The 15,000-nt window shown below is 43.1% G+C and overlaps 1 protein-coding gene across 1 annotated transcript in view; it reads left to right on the plus strand.

Annotated features, from left to right (window-relative positions):
• Positions 1 to 15,000, plus strand: part of Mpp7 (MAGUK p55 scaffold protein 7) — a 212,670-nt gene that overhangs the window by 87,876 nt on the left and 109,794 nt on the right. Inside the window, exon 3 of the mRNA XM_006973903.4 lies at positions 12,411 to 12,529. Within this exon, the coding sequence (XP_006973965.1) occupies positions 12,411 to 12,529 (119 nt within the window). The remainder of the gene's footprint in view (positions 1 to 12,410; positions 12,530 to 15,000) is intronic.

Here is a 15,000-nt window from a genome sequence, read left to right on the forward strand (position 1 = left end):
TCACAAAAAAAAAAAAGACATGGAGATTTATTATTAATTGTGAAAGCTCAGCCTATAGCTTAGGCTTGTCCACTATCTCTTATAACTTAATCCATTTATATTAAGCTACATTTTTGCCTTGTGGCTTTTTACCTCTCTTCCATCTTGTACCTCCTATTTCCTCTCTGTGTCCTTTGGCATCCCACGCCTAGATTCATCTCCTTTTCTCTCTATGCCTGGAAGTCCCACCTAACTTCTTCCTGCCTAGCTGTTGGCCATTCAGCTCTTTATTAAACCAATCAGAAGGCTCCTTGGCTCCTTGTCAAAGACACATCTTCACAGTGTACAAAAAGATTATTCCACAACTTGTGTGTGTGTGTGTGTGTGTGTGTGTGTGTGTGTGTATGGTAAATGTATGTGAGTGTGTGTGTGTACCAGAAAAAAAACCCAGGAGTCATCCTCAAGCCGGCTGTCTACTTCTTTTGATGGAGGCTTTCTCACTGGCCTGAAGTTCACCAGTTAGTCTAGATTAGCTGGCTGGCCAGTGAGCCCAGAGATCACCTGTCTCCAGCTCCCTAGCCAGCACTGGATTTACAAAGGCAGGCTCCCACACTCAGCATTTGTAAGTAGGCTCTGGGGATCAAACTCATGAACATTTTACTGACTGAGCCATTCCGCTAGCCTCTTGTATAAGTTGCTGATTGATGTTGTTGTTGGAGTATGTTGTATCCTATATGAAAGATATTCTTGTTATGGTTCAAATCCCAAGTACTTTCCTAAAATTAATATAGCTTTTGAAATGGAAGATGAAAAAAGTCAACACTTTGAAACAGTAAATAAGAAACTTGAAGTGGGAATTTTCTACAGTTTTCTTATGCATATGTTAATTATATGAAGAATTTTTAGAAAAATTGCCGAGAAAACTAAACCTAAAATCTCCCAACTGAGATCTATTAAAATAATTCTCCTTGAGATGAGTTATATTGCTATTTTCAACATTTCTGAAGATAGCCAGGGTTCTCTAAGTATCAGTTTGCCCCACATAATGGGGATGCCACTGTTCATGCTCATGAAGCAATGATCCTGTGTTCAGTGAGCTGCTTTCTGCCATCTCTATGGAAGCCAGTTGTACAGAGCCAGGAGGATCGCATCATTTGAATGGACATCTGCCTGTTGGATGTGTTCCGAGCTGGACAGAAGCTGTCTAGCCCTGTGCTTTGCTGACCCCGTAGACGTCCGTCAATCCAGTCTGGCTGAAAGATGAATGATCATCTCGATCTTGAAACCAAGCAGTTTTGAGACCCTTTGTCAGGTTCCTCTTGTCTCCCTCGTGTGTTTCCCTGTGTAAATGTAACCTGAGTGGACTCAGGGTGCGATCAGACTCAACGTCCCGACTTCCTCATCTCTCATTCTTTACCAGATGTACAGTGACCACTGCCTGTTTGGTTTTGTTTTTAAGATTTATTTTATTTTATATTATGGGTTTATGTGTCTGTCTGTGTGTGGTGTTGTACTTCGGAGGATGGGTGCCCACAGAGTTCAGAAAAGGATGTTGGATCCCCTGGAGCTGTGGTTACAAGGATGAAAATATAGATGTTCAGATGGCCCAGTTGCAGAGTTAGTATTTTATTTGGTGACAGAGTTTAGGTATGCCACTCTACATACCGCCTCTGAAATAGGGTTCCCCTTCTATGAGGTTTCTCTTCTCCCCACTTCAGTGCCCTATAGTTAATGCCTGCCTTTCCCAGTGGTCTCACACAGTCACTGTGTCCTTAGGGAAGCTGTTCCTGAAATGATTGCACTGTCCCATGTTCCTGCTACAGGCCCCTCCTTATTGTGCCTGTCAAAGTCACAGCATTTGTGACAGTGTCTGCTCTTGTGCTGCCTGGGAGACAGCTTTGTTCTTTTCCCTTCCCATCAGTGTACCCCCCCCCCCAGTCCCTTCACGGTGCCTGATGTAGAGCGAGCGTCATTATTTAGAGTGAGGTCAGGAGAGATCTAGAGCAGCTGTTCTCAACCTGTGGGTCGCAACCCCCATGGCAGCTCGCCATCTTCAAAAATATTTACAATTCATTACAGTAGCAAGCTTACAGTTAGGAAGTAGGAATGAAATAATTTTATGATTGGGGCTCACCACAAGATGAGGAACTGTACTGTAATGTGAGGGGATCAGGAAGCTAGCCAGATGCCTAGATGCACCCCCAAAATCTCTGGTATGACATGCTGCACCTGGAGTGGTGTAGATGTGTCACCCAAGAGGGGAGCTTAGGTGTAGGCATGTCCCAAGGCTTGCTTTGTCTTTTGGGTAGTCTTGAGCCTGAAGGGAGGGACTGTGACAGCTACCGGGGAGCCGGTGTCAGGAAGTTAAAACCTCAGGATGGAGCGAGTGCTGTCTTCTGTGGCTGGAACAGAACTCCTGAGGAGGCTCTGAGCTGTGCTCTGGAGAAAAACGAGGTCAGACTGTTGCTCAGAATTTCAGTTTTAAAATGATAAGATCTGTCCTTTCATATACACAGGAAAAATGAAAGTCGTTGCCTCGGCTCCCAGTCTCTCTTCCTTAGATAACCATGGGCATCAGGTCCATGTAGATCCTGCAGGTGGCCCTCTGTCACTTAGGACTGCAGTGACTTTGGGATGGAGGTGGATTTCTCCATCCAAGGGGCTGCCAGCTTTATATGACTATCTTGCCAGTAATATATATCACTTTATACCTTCTGGGTATAAATCGGTTAGACCATGTGTCTAACCTTTTGAAACTATAGCCATTCTCTGCTGGCCTTGCTCTCAGCAGATGACCGTGCTGGCTAGTTGACTGAAAATATTGTCACAAACACAGAGGAATGACCGTGGTGTCACCTCCAAATACGCTCGTATGTGCTGTCACCTCTGGAGAGCAGACAGCTGCTGACAGCCAGCCCTACCTAGTTTTCCTTTTCTCCCGTGTATGGGCCCTGTGCCTAGATCTATCTAGATATGCTCACTGGGGTGCAAAATCTGTAGTAGATTTTTCCTGCTGCGCCATCTTGTTGCTGTTAGTATACGTATGTGCTGACTTGATCATTCATAGGATACTCATAGAATAGTGACTGGATATTGAATGTAGGACCTCACACATTCCAGACAAGGGTTCGAGCACCACACTCCATCCCCACCCTTCTTTCCCTTTGATTTTGAGACCAGTCTCTGGCCCTGAATTCACTCCATAGTGCACGCTGATCCTGAACTTCTGATCAGCTTCCTTCGGCCCCCTGAGTAGCTGAGATTACAGGTCTGTGCTACTAGGCCGGGGTCTTATTTATCTTAAACAAACAAACAAACAAAAAAACCCCCAAAAAACAAAGAACAAACCTGTATTCACTTAGAAGTAACAGTCTTCTTTTGTGCTAAAACATCTAAGGGCTGCTTGTGTTTACTTCCTTGGCCATGTTTCTTCCTGATTTTAGCCTCCTTCCTTTAGTTTGCTCTGTCAGTTCCACCCAGAGGCCAGTTTTCAGCCTTCTTGTCTCTGTGTTTATAGGGTAGATTGTTGATTCTTCCTAGACTTGTTTTTTGGGTTCCAACCCCTGGTCCTCCTCTCTGAGTGGCTGAGCATCCCATCCCCCCTTCTTTCTTGTCTTGCATCTTGGGGAGGTGGGCTGCTTTTGTGCCTTCAGCCTGATACCCTCGGGAGTATTACCTAGGACTGTGGGCTTAGATGCCTTTTATGTCCCAAGTGTGAGTCTTTAACCTATTCTGCCCCGTTACTCTCCTGACGTCTCTGTCGCCTGTGTGTCTGCCTGCTGCGTGGGCTCGTTCAAGTTCAGCATGTCTAGATCTGAGCGGCCCCCGTGTCCCCAGTGGCAGCTTCCGAAGCCCTTGGAGTTCCCTTCTCCTCCACCCTGCATCCTCTTTGGCGCTGCTCCTCCCCCTGCCTCTGCTCTCCCTGCCTCTGCTCGGTCAGGCTAGTCTTGGTCCGCTTTGCTGTTTTCTCAGGTCTGGGGGCATGCACGATCATAACCCCGACACTCTGAAGATGGAGACAGGCAGGCCAATGACGAGTTTCGAGGCCAGCTTGGGCCATATACCGGCACCATGCCTTTTTTTTAAAAAGTCCTCTGATATATTCTAGTGGTTAATGAACTTAAAATGTTGGAAGATCTTATTAACCAAGGTGATGACACTTGGTGAGTGTGTTGCGACTTCCTGTGAAACCCTTGCTCACCATAGTTATGATTTTTATGAATTAGGTCAGTATTCCTGCTTTCCCCAGCCTCTGTGTCTGATGTAAAGGTAGGAGGATTAGGGAACAGCACGTGTTTATTTTCACAGTACTGCTGTTCTAAACATGGATGGTTCGTGATTTAAACGTGTCTGTTCAGTGCTGAATGACCATCAGTTGACTTGGACCTGTGTGTTCAGTGCTGACTGGCCTCTGTCAGCTGCGCTGCCCAGATTATGACAAACCTCAACCTGATTTTGAACCAGAGGTTGTTGCCTAGACAAGTAAGTCTTTTATCTTTAAGGATAATGACAGGTACTGGCAATTTATTGAACATTGCTACAGGGAAGATAGTCACAGCATCTTTAAGTCCAGTCCAACAGTTCAGTGGCTGGAACCATATAGTTTTTAACCTTCAAGGAAAAGAGGCAGGTTTAAATCATGGCTAATGAAGCCAGTGCCAACACATTTAAACCCAATCATATAAGGAAACAAAGACTGTGGCCCACAGGGGATGGCTTAGTGCCTTGCCTCACAGAATGATCTATTTGATGTTGTACCGAGAGTGTTCTCATTAGTGTATTGGAATTTGCCATATACAATGCTCTGCAAAGGAGGGAATAGGTTGGAAGATTTCATTAGCGAACAGCAGGAGCCAGTGACCTGTTTAAAATCTTGGTGTCTATCTGCAGTCAACCCAGTTACTCCGAACACCTTCCATAGCTCATGCCATTTTCTGTGGTGTTTCCCATGTGTAGGAATTGTTATTAATTACTCTGGCAATGCTGACAGTCAAACGCGGAGCTTCACGAATGCTAGGCAGGTGATTTGTCAATGCAGTACAATCCCGGCTTCTGTTTCTTGTGTTAATGTGAGGAAACCATGATCTGTCTTCTTTCATAGCTACCAGACATTTGTGAAGAAGTTTAAATCAGGTGTTATTTTGATAGGGAAGAGTTGTATAAATGTTCTCTAAGAATCACAATCAATATAAGATCTGTATGTCTATCTATATGTGTACATACACATCATAAGAAAAAAATCGTAGGTATCAATTCCCTCCGTTGTAGAAGCCAAGAAGTCCCATGGGCCGCTGTCTGCATCCTGGAAACCCAGGGGACCCTGCTGTGATTAATCAAGGCTTGAGAAGAAGGAGCCGGTAGCGTAGGTCACAGTCCGACTGTTAAAGCCTGAGAACGAGGGCTGTAATGAGGATTGGGGTGCTGGTATAAGCACTGGATTGGGGTGCTGGTATAAGCACTGGATTGGGGTGCTGGTATAAGCACTGGAGTTTGAAGTTCAAAGAGCTGCGAGCTGTTGTGTTTGCCGTGCGAACATGAGAAGGTGGCTTTACCAGTTGAGACAGAAAGGGAATTGGCCCCCCCCTCTGTGCATGGTGCCTGGACATGTGGATGGGGATAGGCGGTTCATCTGTACTCAGTCTCTGATTCAAATGTGTATTTCCCCCAAGAGTACCCCCATGGGCACACCCAGAACTACTACGGTTCTATGAGTGATTGGGGACCCCTGTTGTCCAGTCAAGGTGACATGTAAAATTCAGTCATTGTGAAAGTGTTCATTGTTTGTTTAATTTAGAATGTAGGCTTAGTTCATTTACCCCAACTGAGATGTTGAGTTCAGGGTTTGCATGCTGTTAAAAATAGGCAAGCAGGGCCCTTGAGATGGCTCACTTGACATAATAACTGAGGGCCTGAATTCAGTCCCAGGACCCACGTGGTGGAAGGCAAGAACCAACTTCTCCACACAGGCACCATGGCTCTGTTTTTCTGCTTGGTCTTGGTCTTGGTCTTGGTCTTGGTCTTGGTCTTGGTCTTGGTCTTGGTCTTGGTCTTGGTCTTGGTCTTGGTCTTGGTCTTGGTCTCTCTCTCTCTCTCTCTCTCTCTCTCTCTCTCTCTCTCCCTCTCCCTCTCCCTCTCCCTCTCCCTCTCCCTCTCCCTCTCCCTCTCCCTCCCTCCCTCCCTCCCTCTCTCTCCCTTTCTCTCCCTCTTTCTCCTCTCTCCTCTCCTCTGCTTTCCCCTCTCTCTCCTTCCCCTTTCTCAAGCATGATAAGCAAATGTACTACAAATTGACAAACATTGTCAATTCAAGCCTTTGATTTAATAGGCTTTCTCTTTCAAATAAAGCCTCAATTTAATAAAGCCTCAATTTTTACTCATCAATAACTTTAATTATATCCCAGTGTGAAGCAGCAGAAAGCCACCCCCCCAAAAAAAGCAGAAAGGCAGCTCCTTCCCCAAAGAAGAGACACTCACACTCAGATCAGTCTGTAGATGAATCCAGTTTACATTTAACTACCTCTCAGCCTCAGCTGCAGATTTCATTGTCTGCTCTGTGGAAATTGATGAGACGTTGATGTACTTTTCCTTTGCCGCTGTCAATGATAAGCTTTGTCGGTAGAGGGCGCTGGCAGGACACTGCAGCAGGAGGAGGCTGGCCTTGATCTGTGGTTTTCATTTGCTGAGTTTTGCTTCTGTCCTGGGCTTCTTAACAGCCCATGTGGGAGTCTCCGGTGGCACTTACCCACTTTGAGTTTTAGCTACACGCCCACAAAGAGATTACTAGCGAGCCTTATAGACGACGTGCTGGCTTGGCTTCTTGGGCTCTGTGTTCTTGTGCACCCACCGGTGGGGTGTTCACTGTCTGCTGCCCCAGAACGATCTTAGGCAGCTGTAGGGTATTTCTGGTTTCTTAGAGGAGAATCTTATGTTTGCAGATGTTAAAGAGACTTAAAAAAAGTAGTTAAATGGTTCCTTTGTAGAGATAATGAAACATGCACCCAAGTGAGAAGGAAAATCCCAACCGGCAGAATACGGTTTGCGGTGGCATACCACACAGTTAAGGGGAACACGCCGGATCTCACAGAGTTTGCCCAGAGGTAAAAATGGCATGTTCTAATTCTGGTACCAGAAGTGAGGAAGTCATTGCGAAGCCTTTAAATAGAGTGGTTCCGTGAAACATAAGAAGGTGCAAAGAGTGGGCTATCCACAAGAAAGGCATGAACATTTTATCTGTGTAGCAGACAATTAATTTATGTTTAACTTATTGCCATATTACAAACTTTTATATCTATCTATCTATCTATCTATCTATCTATCTATCTATCTATCTATCTATCTATCAATCATCTATCTGTCTGTCTATCATCTATCTATCTATCTATCTATCTATCTATCTATCTATCATCTATCTGTCCATCTATCTATCTATCTATCTATCTATCTATCTATCTATCTATCTATCATCTATCTGTCTGTCTATCATCTATCTATCTATCTATCTATCATCTATCTGTCTATCTATCTATCTATCATCATCATCATCATTTATCTGTCTGTCTATCTATCTATCTATCTATCATCTATCTATCTATCATCTATAGTTTGTAGTTTAATTGTACATTTGTTTACTTAGAAGATACATTTTGGATCCATATTGTCTCAGGAAAAGGGGAGATTCTTATATTTATGGCTGTTTTATGTTTGGCATACCCACCTATCTGTCTGTCTTATATATCATCAAAGATCATAAGAATGCTGGAGGAAGAGAGAGGTGTTTTCTCAATTCGGTGAGCTAGAATAGTGATTTGAACATAAGACCTCACTAAACGTTGATTCTTAGGAATTTGCTTTAAAAAGACTTAGCCCATTTTGTGCTGCCAAACAGAATATAGTAGTTTCCAAGGACTTTGCTTTCTGTAGTTTCCATTATCTGCCATCAACTGTGGTCTGAGAATATTAAATGGAAAATTCCAGAAATAAACAACTCATAAGCTTTAAATTGTGCGCCTTCTTGAGTAGGGTGATGAAATTTTGCAGCATCCCACCTGGAGTGTGAATTAGCCCCTTGTCTAATGTATCCACACTGCAGAGGCCACCTGCCCCTTAATCATTTATGTGGCCTTACTTATAGGTCATAGTATCATGGTGCTTGTGTCCATCATATAACTTCCATTTATGTAATAATCACCCCAAAGGCACAAAAGTATACATAGGAAACAGTGCAGCATTACTTACACATGTTTGTATATACTATCTGTGATTTCACACATGTTCTGGAGACCTTGGGTAAGGGTGACCAGTGTTGGACTGACTAATTGATAAGGAAAAGAAATTGATCATCTCATGGTTCCAAAGATCTAGTTGAGCACTGATGGGCCAGTGTGGGACAGCATGGGGCATGCTTGACAGTGTCCTTAGATGGTGGGAGGAGGAGGAGGAGCAGGAGGAGCAGGAGGAGGAGGAGGAGCAGGAGGAGCAGGAGACTCAGGAGAGGCTGACCTTGCTTTTTATAATGAATTCACATCTACCATGTAAGGAACCATCTTAGAGGATACTAGTGTTAATTCCTTCAGACAGTGTCGTCATGGCCCAGTCACATCTAATTCTTTACCTCCCAACATACCATATTGGGGAATTCCCAACACGTGCTTTTGGGACTCAAATCATAAACACCTAACTTAGGTATTACTTCTTTCCTGATTTCTTCCTTGGCAGGAGTTGACCCTCCTTTCCCTCACGCTTCCTTGTTGGCTGCACTGTGAACCCCAGGGGACAGCAACCCAGTCAGTTTTGTACTTTAAAGCACATGATTTGTCTCTGCTGTAATTGTTTATTAGAATAATTTGTTGAGTTTGAATGCTTACAAAATGTAGGGTAAATATTATTATGCCAGTTTTTGCTCAGAGACTAAGAATAAGTTAAAAAAAATTAAAAGATGTGCCCTGTAAATCTCTAGTCCTGGAAATGTTTGGTTGGACTTCAAGAATATTCTTCACTGATGGGACTCAAATATAGGTTTATTTTCAGTCTCAGGTCAGGACAGAGAGACTCGCTCCACTTTGCTCGTGGACTGGTGGCTTCTAACGCCTCTGTTGCCTTCTTTGAGACTGCACGCTTCTGGCCTCTTGGCTCAGCCTCCACGCCTTTGATTTATGGCTGACACTAACCTGTCTCTTCTAACATTGGTTATGGCTGCCAGATCAGGTAGCTGAAGGGACTGTGGTTGTCACCGGAATGACAGATTGTGGTAATGACATATCAATAAGGACTGTGTAATGCTAGAAAAGGCAGAAAACTCAGGTTTCTGAGCCTTTGCTAGCAGGAAAATGATTTTTTAAAACTCAAAGTATGAAATGGCTTGTTTCACAAAATATAAGCAATACTTGTGTAGAATTAACACTTTCCATGTGTAAAGGGGCGTGATGCTGTATCCACTTGGAATGCCCGCTGAAGCTATTTTGACTCTGGACCATTGGAATGCAGTGGTGTTTTGTTCTAGAGGAAGATGCATCAAGGAAAAAATGTTATTTTATACCAAGTGCATTGGGCTCAGAGCCCCATGATTCCATTGAAATTTTAAGACAACCATTTGACCTTAGTATTTTTGTATTGCCATTTTTATTTTGAGATCACTGTGGAGTCACGTGTTGTTTTAAGAACTGATACAGACTTTCACATCACTCCCTTCCTTCCAGTTAACTTCTTACACCGACCACAGCCAAGTGTGGCAGCCAGGAAATTGTCACTGAAACAACCTGCTGTGATTCGAATGTATTCCTCAAATTTCAGGTGCCGTGAGCTTAGTTCCAGGGGTAACAGTATGGGGAAAGTGAGGCCCTTAAGAGGTGGTCAGTCCAGTAGGGTTCATCCCTCGTGAATGAGGTAGTGTTCCTTGTGCAGGAGTGAGCTGGTTATGTACAAGCATTCCATCACCTCTTGCTCTCTCGCTTTTCTGGATTCTACCATGGGATGGCATAGTGCAGATGGTCTCCTGAGGTGCCTCACCTCCATGTTGGGGCCCAAGTAAACTTGCGTTTCTTATTAATTATCCAGTCTGGGGCAGTCAGCTATGGCGATGTGAAACAGTCTCCACACTTTAGTAAACTTGCATTTCTTATTAATTATCCGGTCTGGGGCAGTCAGCTATGGCGATGTGAAACACTCTTCACACTTCAGTCACAGCTTTCTGTTCACTTTTATGTTGGTTTAGCTTTACATGTACAACTTACCTTTTGTTTTTTTTTTTTAACTAAATTTACTCATTTATTTTATATCCTGACCATAGTTTCCCCTCCCTCCTCTCCTCCTATTCCCTCCCCTGTTTCTGTTCTTCTGCCCCACCTCCCCCCCCCAATCCACTCCTCCTCTGTTTCTGTTCAGGGCAGGCCTCCCCTGTGGGTCAACAAAGCATGGCATAACAAGTTAAGGTAGGACTAAGCTCCTCCCCCCCATATTAAGACTGGGTGAGGCAACCCAGTGTGGGGAATAGATCCCCAAAAGCCTGCCAAAGTTTCAGAGACAGGCCCGGCTCCCACTACTCAAGAGTCCCACGGGTAGACCAAGCTGTATAACTGTCACACGTATGTAGAGGGCCTAGGTTAGTCCCATACAGGCTCGTTAGCTGTTGGTCCAGAAGCTGTGAGCTCCTATGAGTCCAGGTTAGTTGTTCTTGTGGGTTCCCTTGTGATGACTTGACCCCCCCCCCCCCCCCCCCCCCCGGCTCGTTCAACACAAAGGACATGAGGGTCAGATAAATCCTACAAAATGCTTTAAATGTAGACACAGGGATCAAATATTGATCTATCTTGGTTTTTCAGCAATAATTAGTAGCAGATTTCACTGAGTTGCCTATGAAAACTATATTATATACTTACCAAGGAATAGCCATTTTTGTTTTACATCTCCTGAAATCAGCAGAAAAAAAAATTCCTCTTTTTACATAATTTTACATTTTAAGTCTCTGACATGACCACTGACATTGACAGTTGTGGAGTGTGGGGATGTATCTCTTTGTGGGAGTTAGGAAGAAAGGGAGGGCGTGAGTACTGTATGATAGGTGGAAATACGTTGAGATATTTTAAAGTCTTTGTTAATCGTAAAGAAGAGCTGGTTTAGGCAGAGTGCCAGGTTTTAAAGAGAATTAATGTAAAATATCATGAATGCTTAAAAAATATAATTGGATTTCTTTCATAGTCTAATTTGGGGTTACTCTTATGACTATTTTTGGCTAAATACAGCCCCTGGGATGTTTGGATTCAATCAGATATCCACAGTTACATATCTGAACTCACTGTGGTGCCCCGTGCATCTGCCTGTAAATTAGCACTGCTATGTGTTAGAAATATAATCGATGCACTAATCAAGAGTCCCTAATTTACCATTCTTTGCTTGTTAAATGTCTTGTAAAGCTGTCCCTATGATGAACAGCAGCCCTTACTCAGACCAGGAATAGCAGCTCTGTATGTTCTTGCCTCAGGAGGTCTCAGTGTTTTTGTTGACAGCAGACAGAAATAAAAGGAATTGTGTCCTTTTTACCTCATGTAATCTTGCTAGAAAATGCACCATGTGCTGGGATCTGATATCGACTCCTGCCAGGTCCCCTGCCTCCAGAGCCATGGGCGAGCACCACTGTATGAGTCCTTGGACTGGAATCTGGCCACTTCTGACTGCGATGGATGACTCCGGTGGGGGGCTCCTGTGGAACACTGTGCTTCTGTCTGCCTCGAGCATCTCTGCCAGGAGTGTCACAGCAGCCTGCATCTGCCACCAGAGGGGAAGCAAATAAACTTTGTACACTGCAGATGTAAACTACATTCTGCACAGTCCTTTTGGGAAAAGCCATAGTCCACAGCGTTGGAACAGCCCGTGAATTGCCATGTGGGGTTGATTTTGCCCTACATGGCAGAATTTTATGTGCATGTTAGATAATGCAAATGTTCTGAAGCTTTATGTTATTAGGGATTCTTTGCAAACTACAAAGCCTTTTTTGAGACCACTGTATCCATTTTCTCCTAAGGAAGTTTTTCCTCCTCATGACTCATTCTGCTCCATGGCTAATAAGAGGGGAATGCAGTAACGGCTAAGGAAAGGAATGCATGCCTTTTCTTTCTTCTTCTTCTTCTTCTTCTTCTTCTTCTTTTTTTTTTTTTTGAGAACTGTACACATTTTCTGTCTTGGGTTATGTAAACTTGCATGACTGTAAAATGTGGACAAGTGTGAAAGGAAAAAAAAAGCTATCCTGCTAATATATACTTCTTCGGAATTTAAAAATCAAAACACTTCCTCTGCTTCTTGAGAGAACTGTTTTGCTTGATGGCCCAGAATACAAATCCAGTAAAAATGACATGTTCCAGCCGTCACTTACACATACACCTTCAGTGAAATTAATGAGATCACCCTAAGATTACACTTTGTGTTTTATTTTCATTTTATAGGTCTGTATGAGCTGTTGGCTGCTCTGCCCGCCCAGCTGCAGCCACATGTGGATAGCCAGGAGGACCTGACCTTCCTCTGGGACATGTTTGGCGAGAAGTGCCTGCGTTCACTGGTCAAGGTAACCCACACTGATGTCAAGTTCTCTCTGTGAAAAACATATGGAAAAATATTCTGAGCGCCATCTAGTAAACCAGAGATGAAATTGTTACTGTCTGAAAACAAAACAGCCTTGTTCTATTTCACGGCTGGGCGTGGAAGTTGTTAAAGATCTTACCAAAAATACATAGATGACTTCACAGAAGGGTACGATGTGGCTGCGCATGCTAATGCGGCGGCGTGCGGCTGCCCTTGTTTAGACAAAGGACAGAATAGTGGCAGGAAGGCTGAGACTCCGTCATGGTCGACATTCGTGAGCTGGAATTTCACTTAAATAAACAAATGTTCACAGCAGAAATTAGAAGGAATATGTGTTCTGAGGTCAGAAACGGCAGCAGTCCAGAAGCCACATTAATTTAAAATAATTTCCTTTAACAAAGTCAACTGAAATTCTAGTAAGCTGTTTCTTTTATTGGCCTGACTCCATTGAAATGGTATTTTGTAGATAAATACAGTGGAGCTAAATACGAATAAAAACAGTTTTTTGGAGACCGTTTTAGGGAAAGCATCCCGCCACGAGAACTGTCAGCCACCGGGAACCGGATCCCGTCTTACAGAAACACTGGGAGTGACCAGCACTCTTAAAATAGTAAAATGAGAACAAGAAACTCACTGGAAAACACGCCGCTCCGGCTTCTGGAAACACAAACTGCGTTTTCTCTTATTTAACTCAAGCTGAAAGACTTGCCGAGTCTTTCTTGTGTCTGTAGGAGGTAGAAGCCCATGTCTCTGTGAAATCTGGACCTATACTTCATTCGGCCAACTTTGTTATGGTTGTCTGTCATGAGGGGAGGCTTTTAACTGATATATAGTATTTGAAAATGGGCCACTTCTGAATTGCCACTGTTTACAGAACAGAAATGGTCTATGTGTTTCTTTTCCTGAAATTTGTCTGTTTTGAGTAGCAACAATACTAAAGAAGCTAAAATCAGTATGTGGTGCCCCCCGGCAGCACATTTTAAAGCCTAGAGGTATTCATTCATTTATTTTTTCATAATAGTGGAATTGCCAAGGTATCTTTATGCTTTAATTCATTTTAGACAGCTTACTTAATTCTTTGGGGTGAGTGAGAAATGATCTTGGGATTACAATTGAGGAATTCATGCCTTGATATAGTAATAATAAAAAAATGCTTCTGTGTTGAATATAGAGAAGTTAAGTAGCTACAGATGTATGCATACTGATTTTAGCATTTGCCAAAAGGAATAACATGTATCTGAAATGCCATCATCCCTGAGTCATTAAGTAAACATTCCCCCAAATAATAGATGCATGTTTATTTGCATTTATTTATAACATATCTATAATTTCATTATCTAAAGTGGAAGTCAGAATGTGTTTCAGCAAATGGACAATGTCTATAAACCTGTTATCATCTCAGTTCTTGGATAGTTATGTAAGTCAAGCCGATTTATTAAGTATTGAGAAAAGGGTTATCAGAGCACATAAAAGGTCAAAGAACTCCAGAGCTGGTGGTTATTGCTGTTAAAAGGATGAAACTAATGTATAAAACAAATCCTAGTCACCTTGGACAGTGAGCCTTAAGTATAGGCTGTTTTCCAGAATATCTGTCGGTAGCCGGTGGATAGGGTAGGGAGCATCCGAGAGGGTTCCCCCCAAGAAATGAAGTCAATGGATGGGTGTTACCAGCCTCTGGATAGCACAGTTGACATGTGTACTGTTCCAAATGTTTTCAGTAATTGCTCTAAAATGCATTTTTTCAAATGAGTCCTATTTAATGCCGCTAGCGTGGTATCCGCGATTCCTCCATCCTCCCCTCTGATCAGATGCAGACCTCAAGCGTGTCCTCTGCCTGACCCAGTCTATTAGTTTTAAATATGTAAAGTCTAAAGTGCCTCCAGGAGGCAAGCTCGTGGGCTCTTAGCTGAAAACAGCTGGAACAAACCTCTTAGCTGTATTCCAAATGCCTCTATTTAGGGCTGGAGGACAGAAACCTTTAGCTTTTGTACATAAATCTTGCTAGAGCCAAAGGAATTTGTTTGAAAAGATTTGTTATAGAGTGAACCAAAATGTGCTTTGGTTTTATGCTCTTGCCTGAAGTTAAAGCCGTTAGTGTGTGATTTAGAACTGGAGAATGCAGAATTTGATTTTAGTTCTAGCACAGAATTTTCATGGTCCTTGCAGTGTGTGTGTGTGTGTGTGTGTGTGTGTGTGTGGTGTAAATTACCACACAGTTTTAAAGGTTTAATATACTTGGGATCTAATGTAGAATATACTCAAGAAGAGACTCACATTACAGTCTAAGTGAGAGGCACCACACTCTCCTTTGGATATTGAGATTGTTACTGGAAAGCAAGGTTGATCCTAGCAAGCTTGTCCAACTTTTTGACAATGCACCCCAATATTACCACCTACAAAGTTGATGCCCCAACGCAGCATAGTTGAGTTTCAAAAATAAATGAGTAAATAAAT

Source organism: Peromyscus maniculatus, chromosome 5, assembly GCF_049852395.1.
Source record: "Peromyscus maniculatus bairdii isolate BWxNUB_F1_BW_parent chromosome 5, HU_Pman_BW_mat_3.1, whole genome shotgun sequence".
In the NCBI taxonomy this organism is placed as follows: Eukaryota; Metazoa; Chordata; class Mammalia; order Rodentia; family Cricetidae; genus Peromyscus; species Peromyscus maniculatus.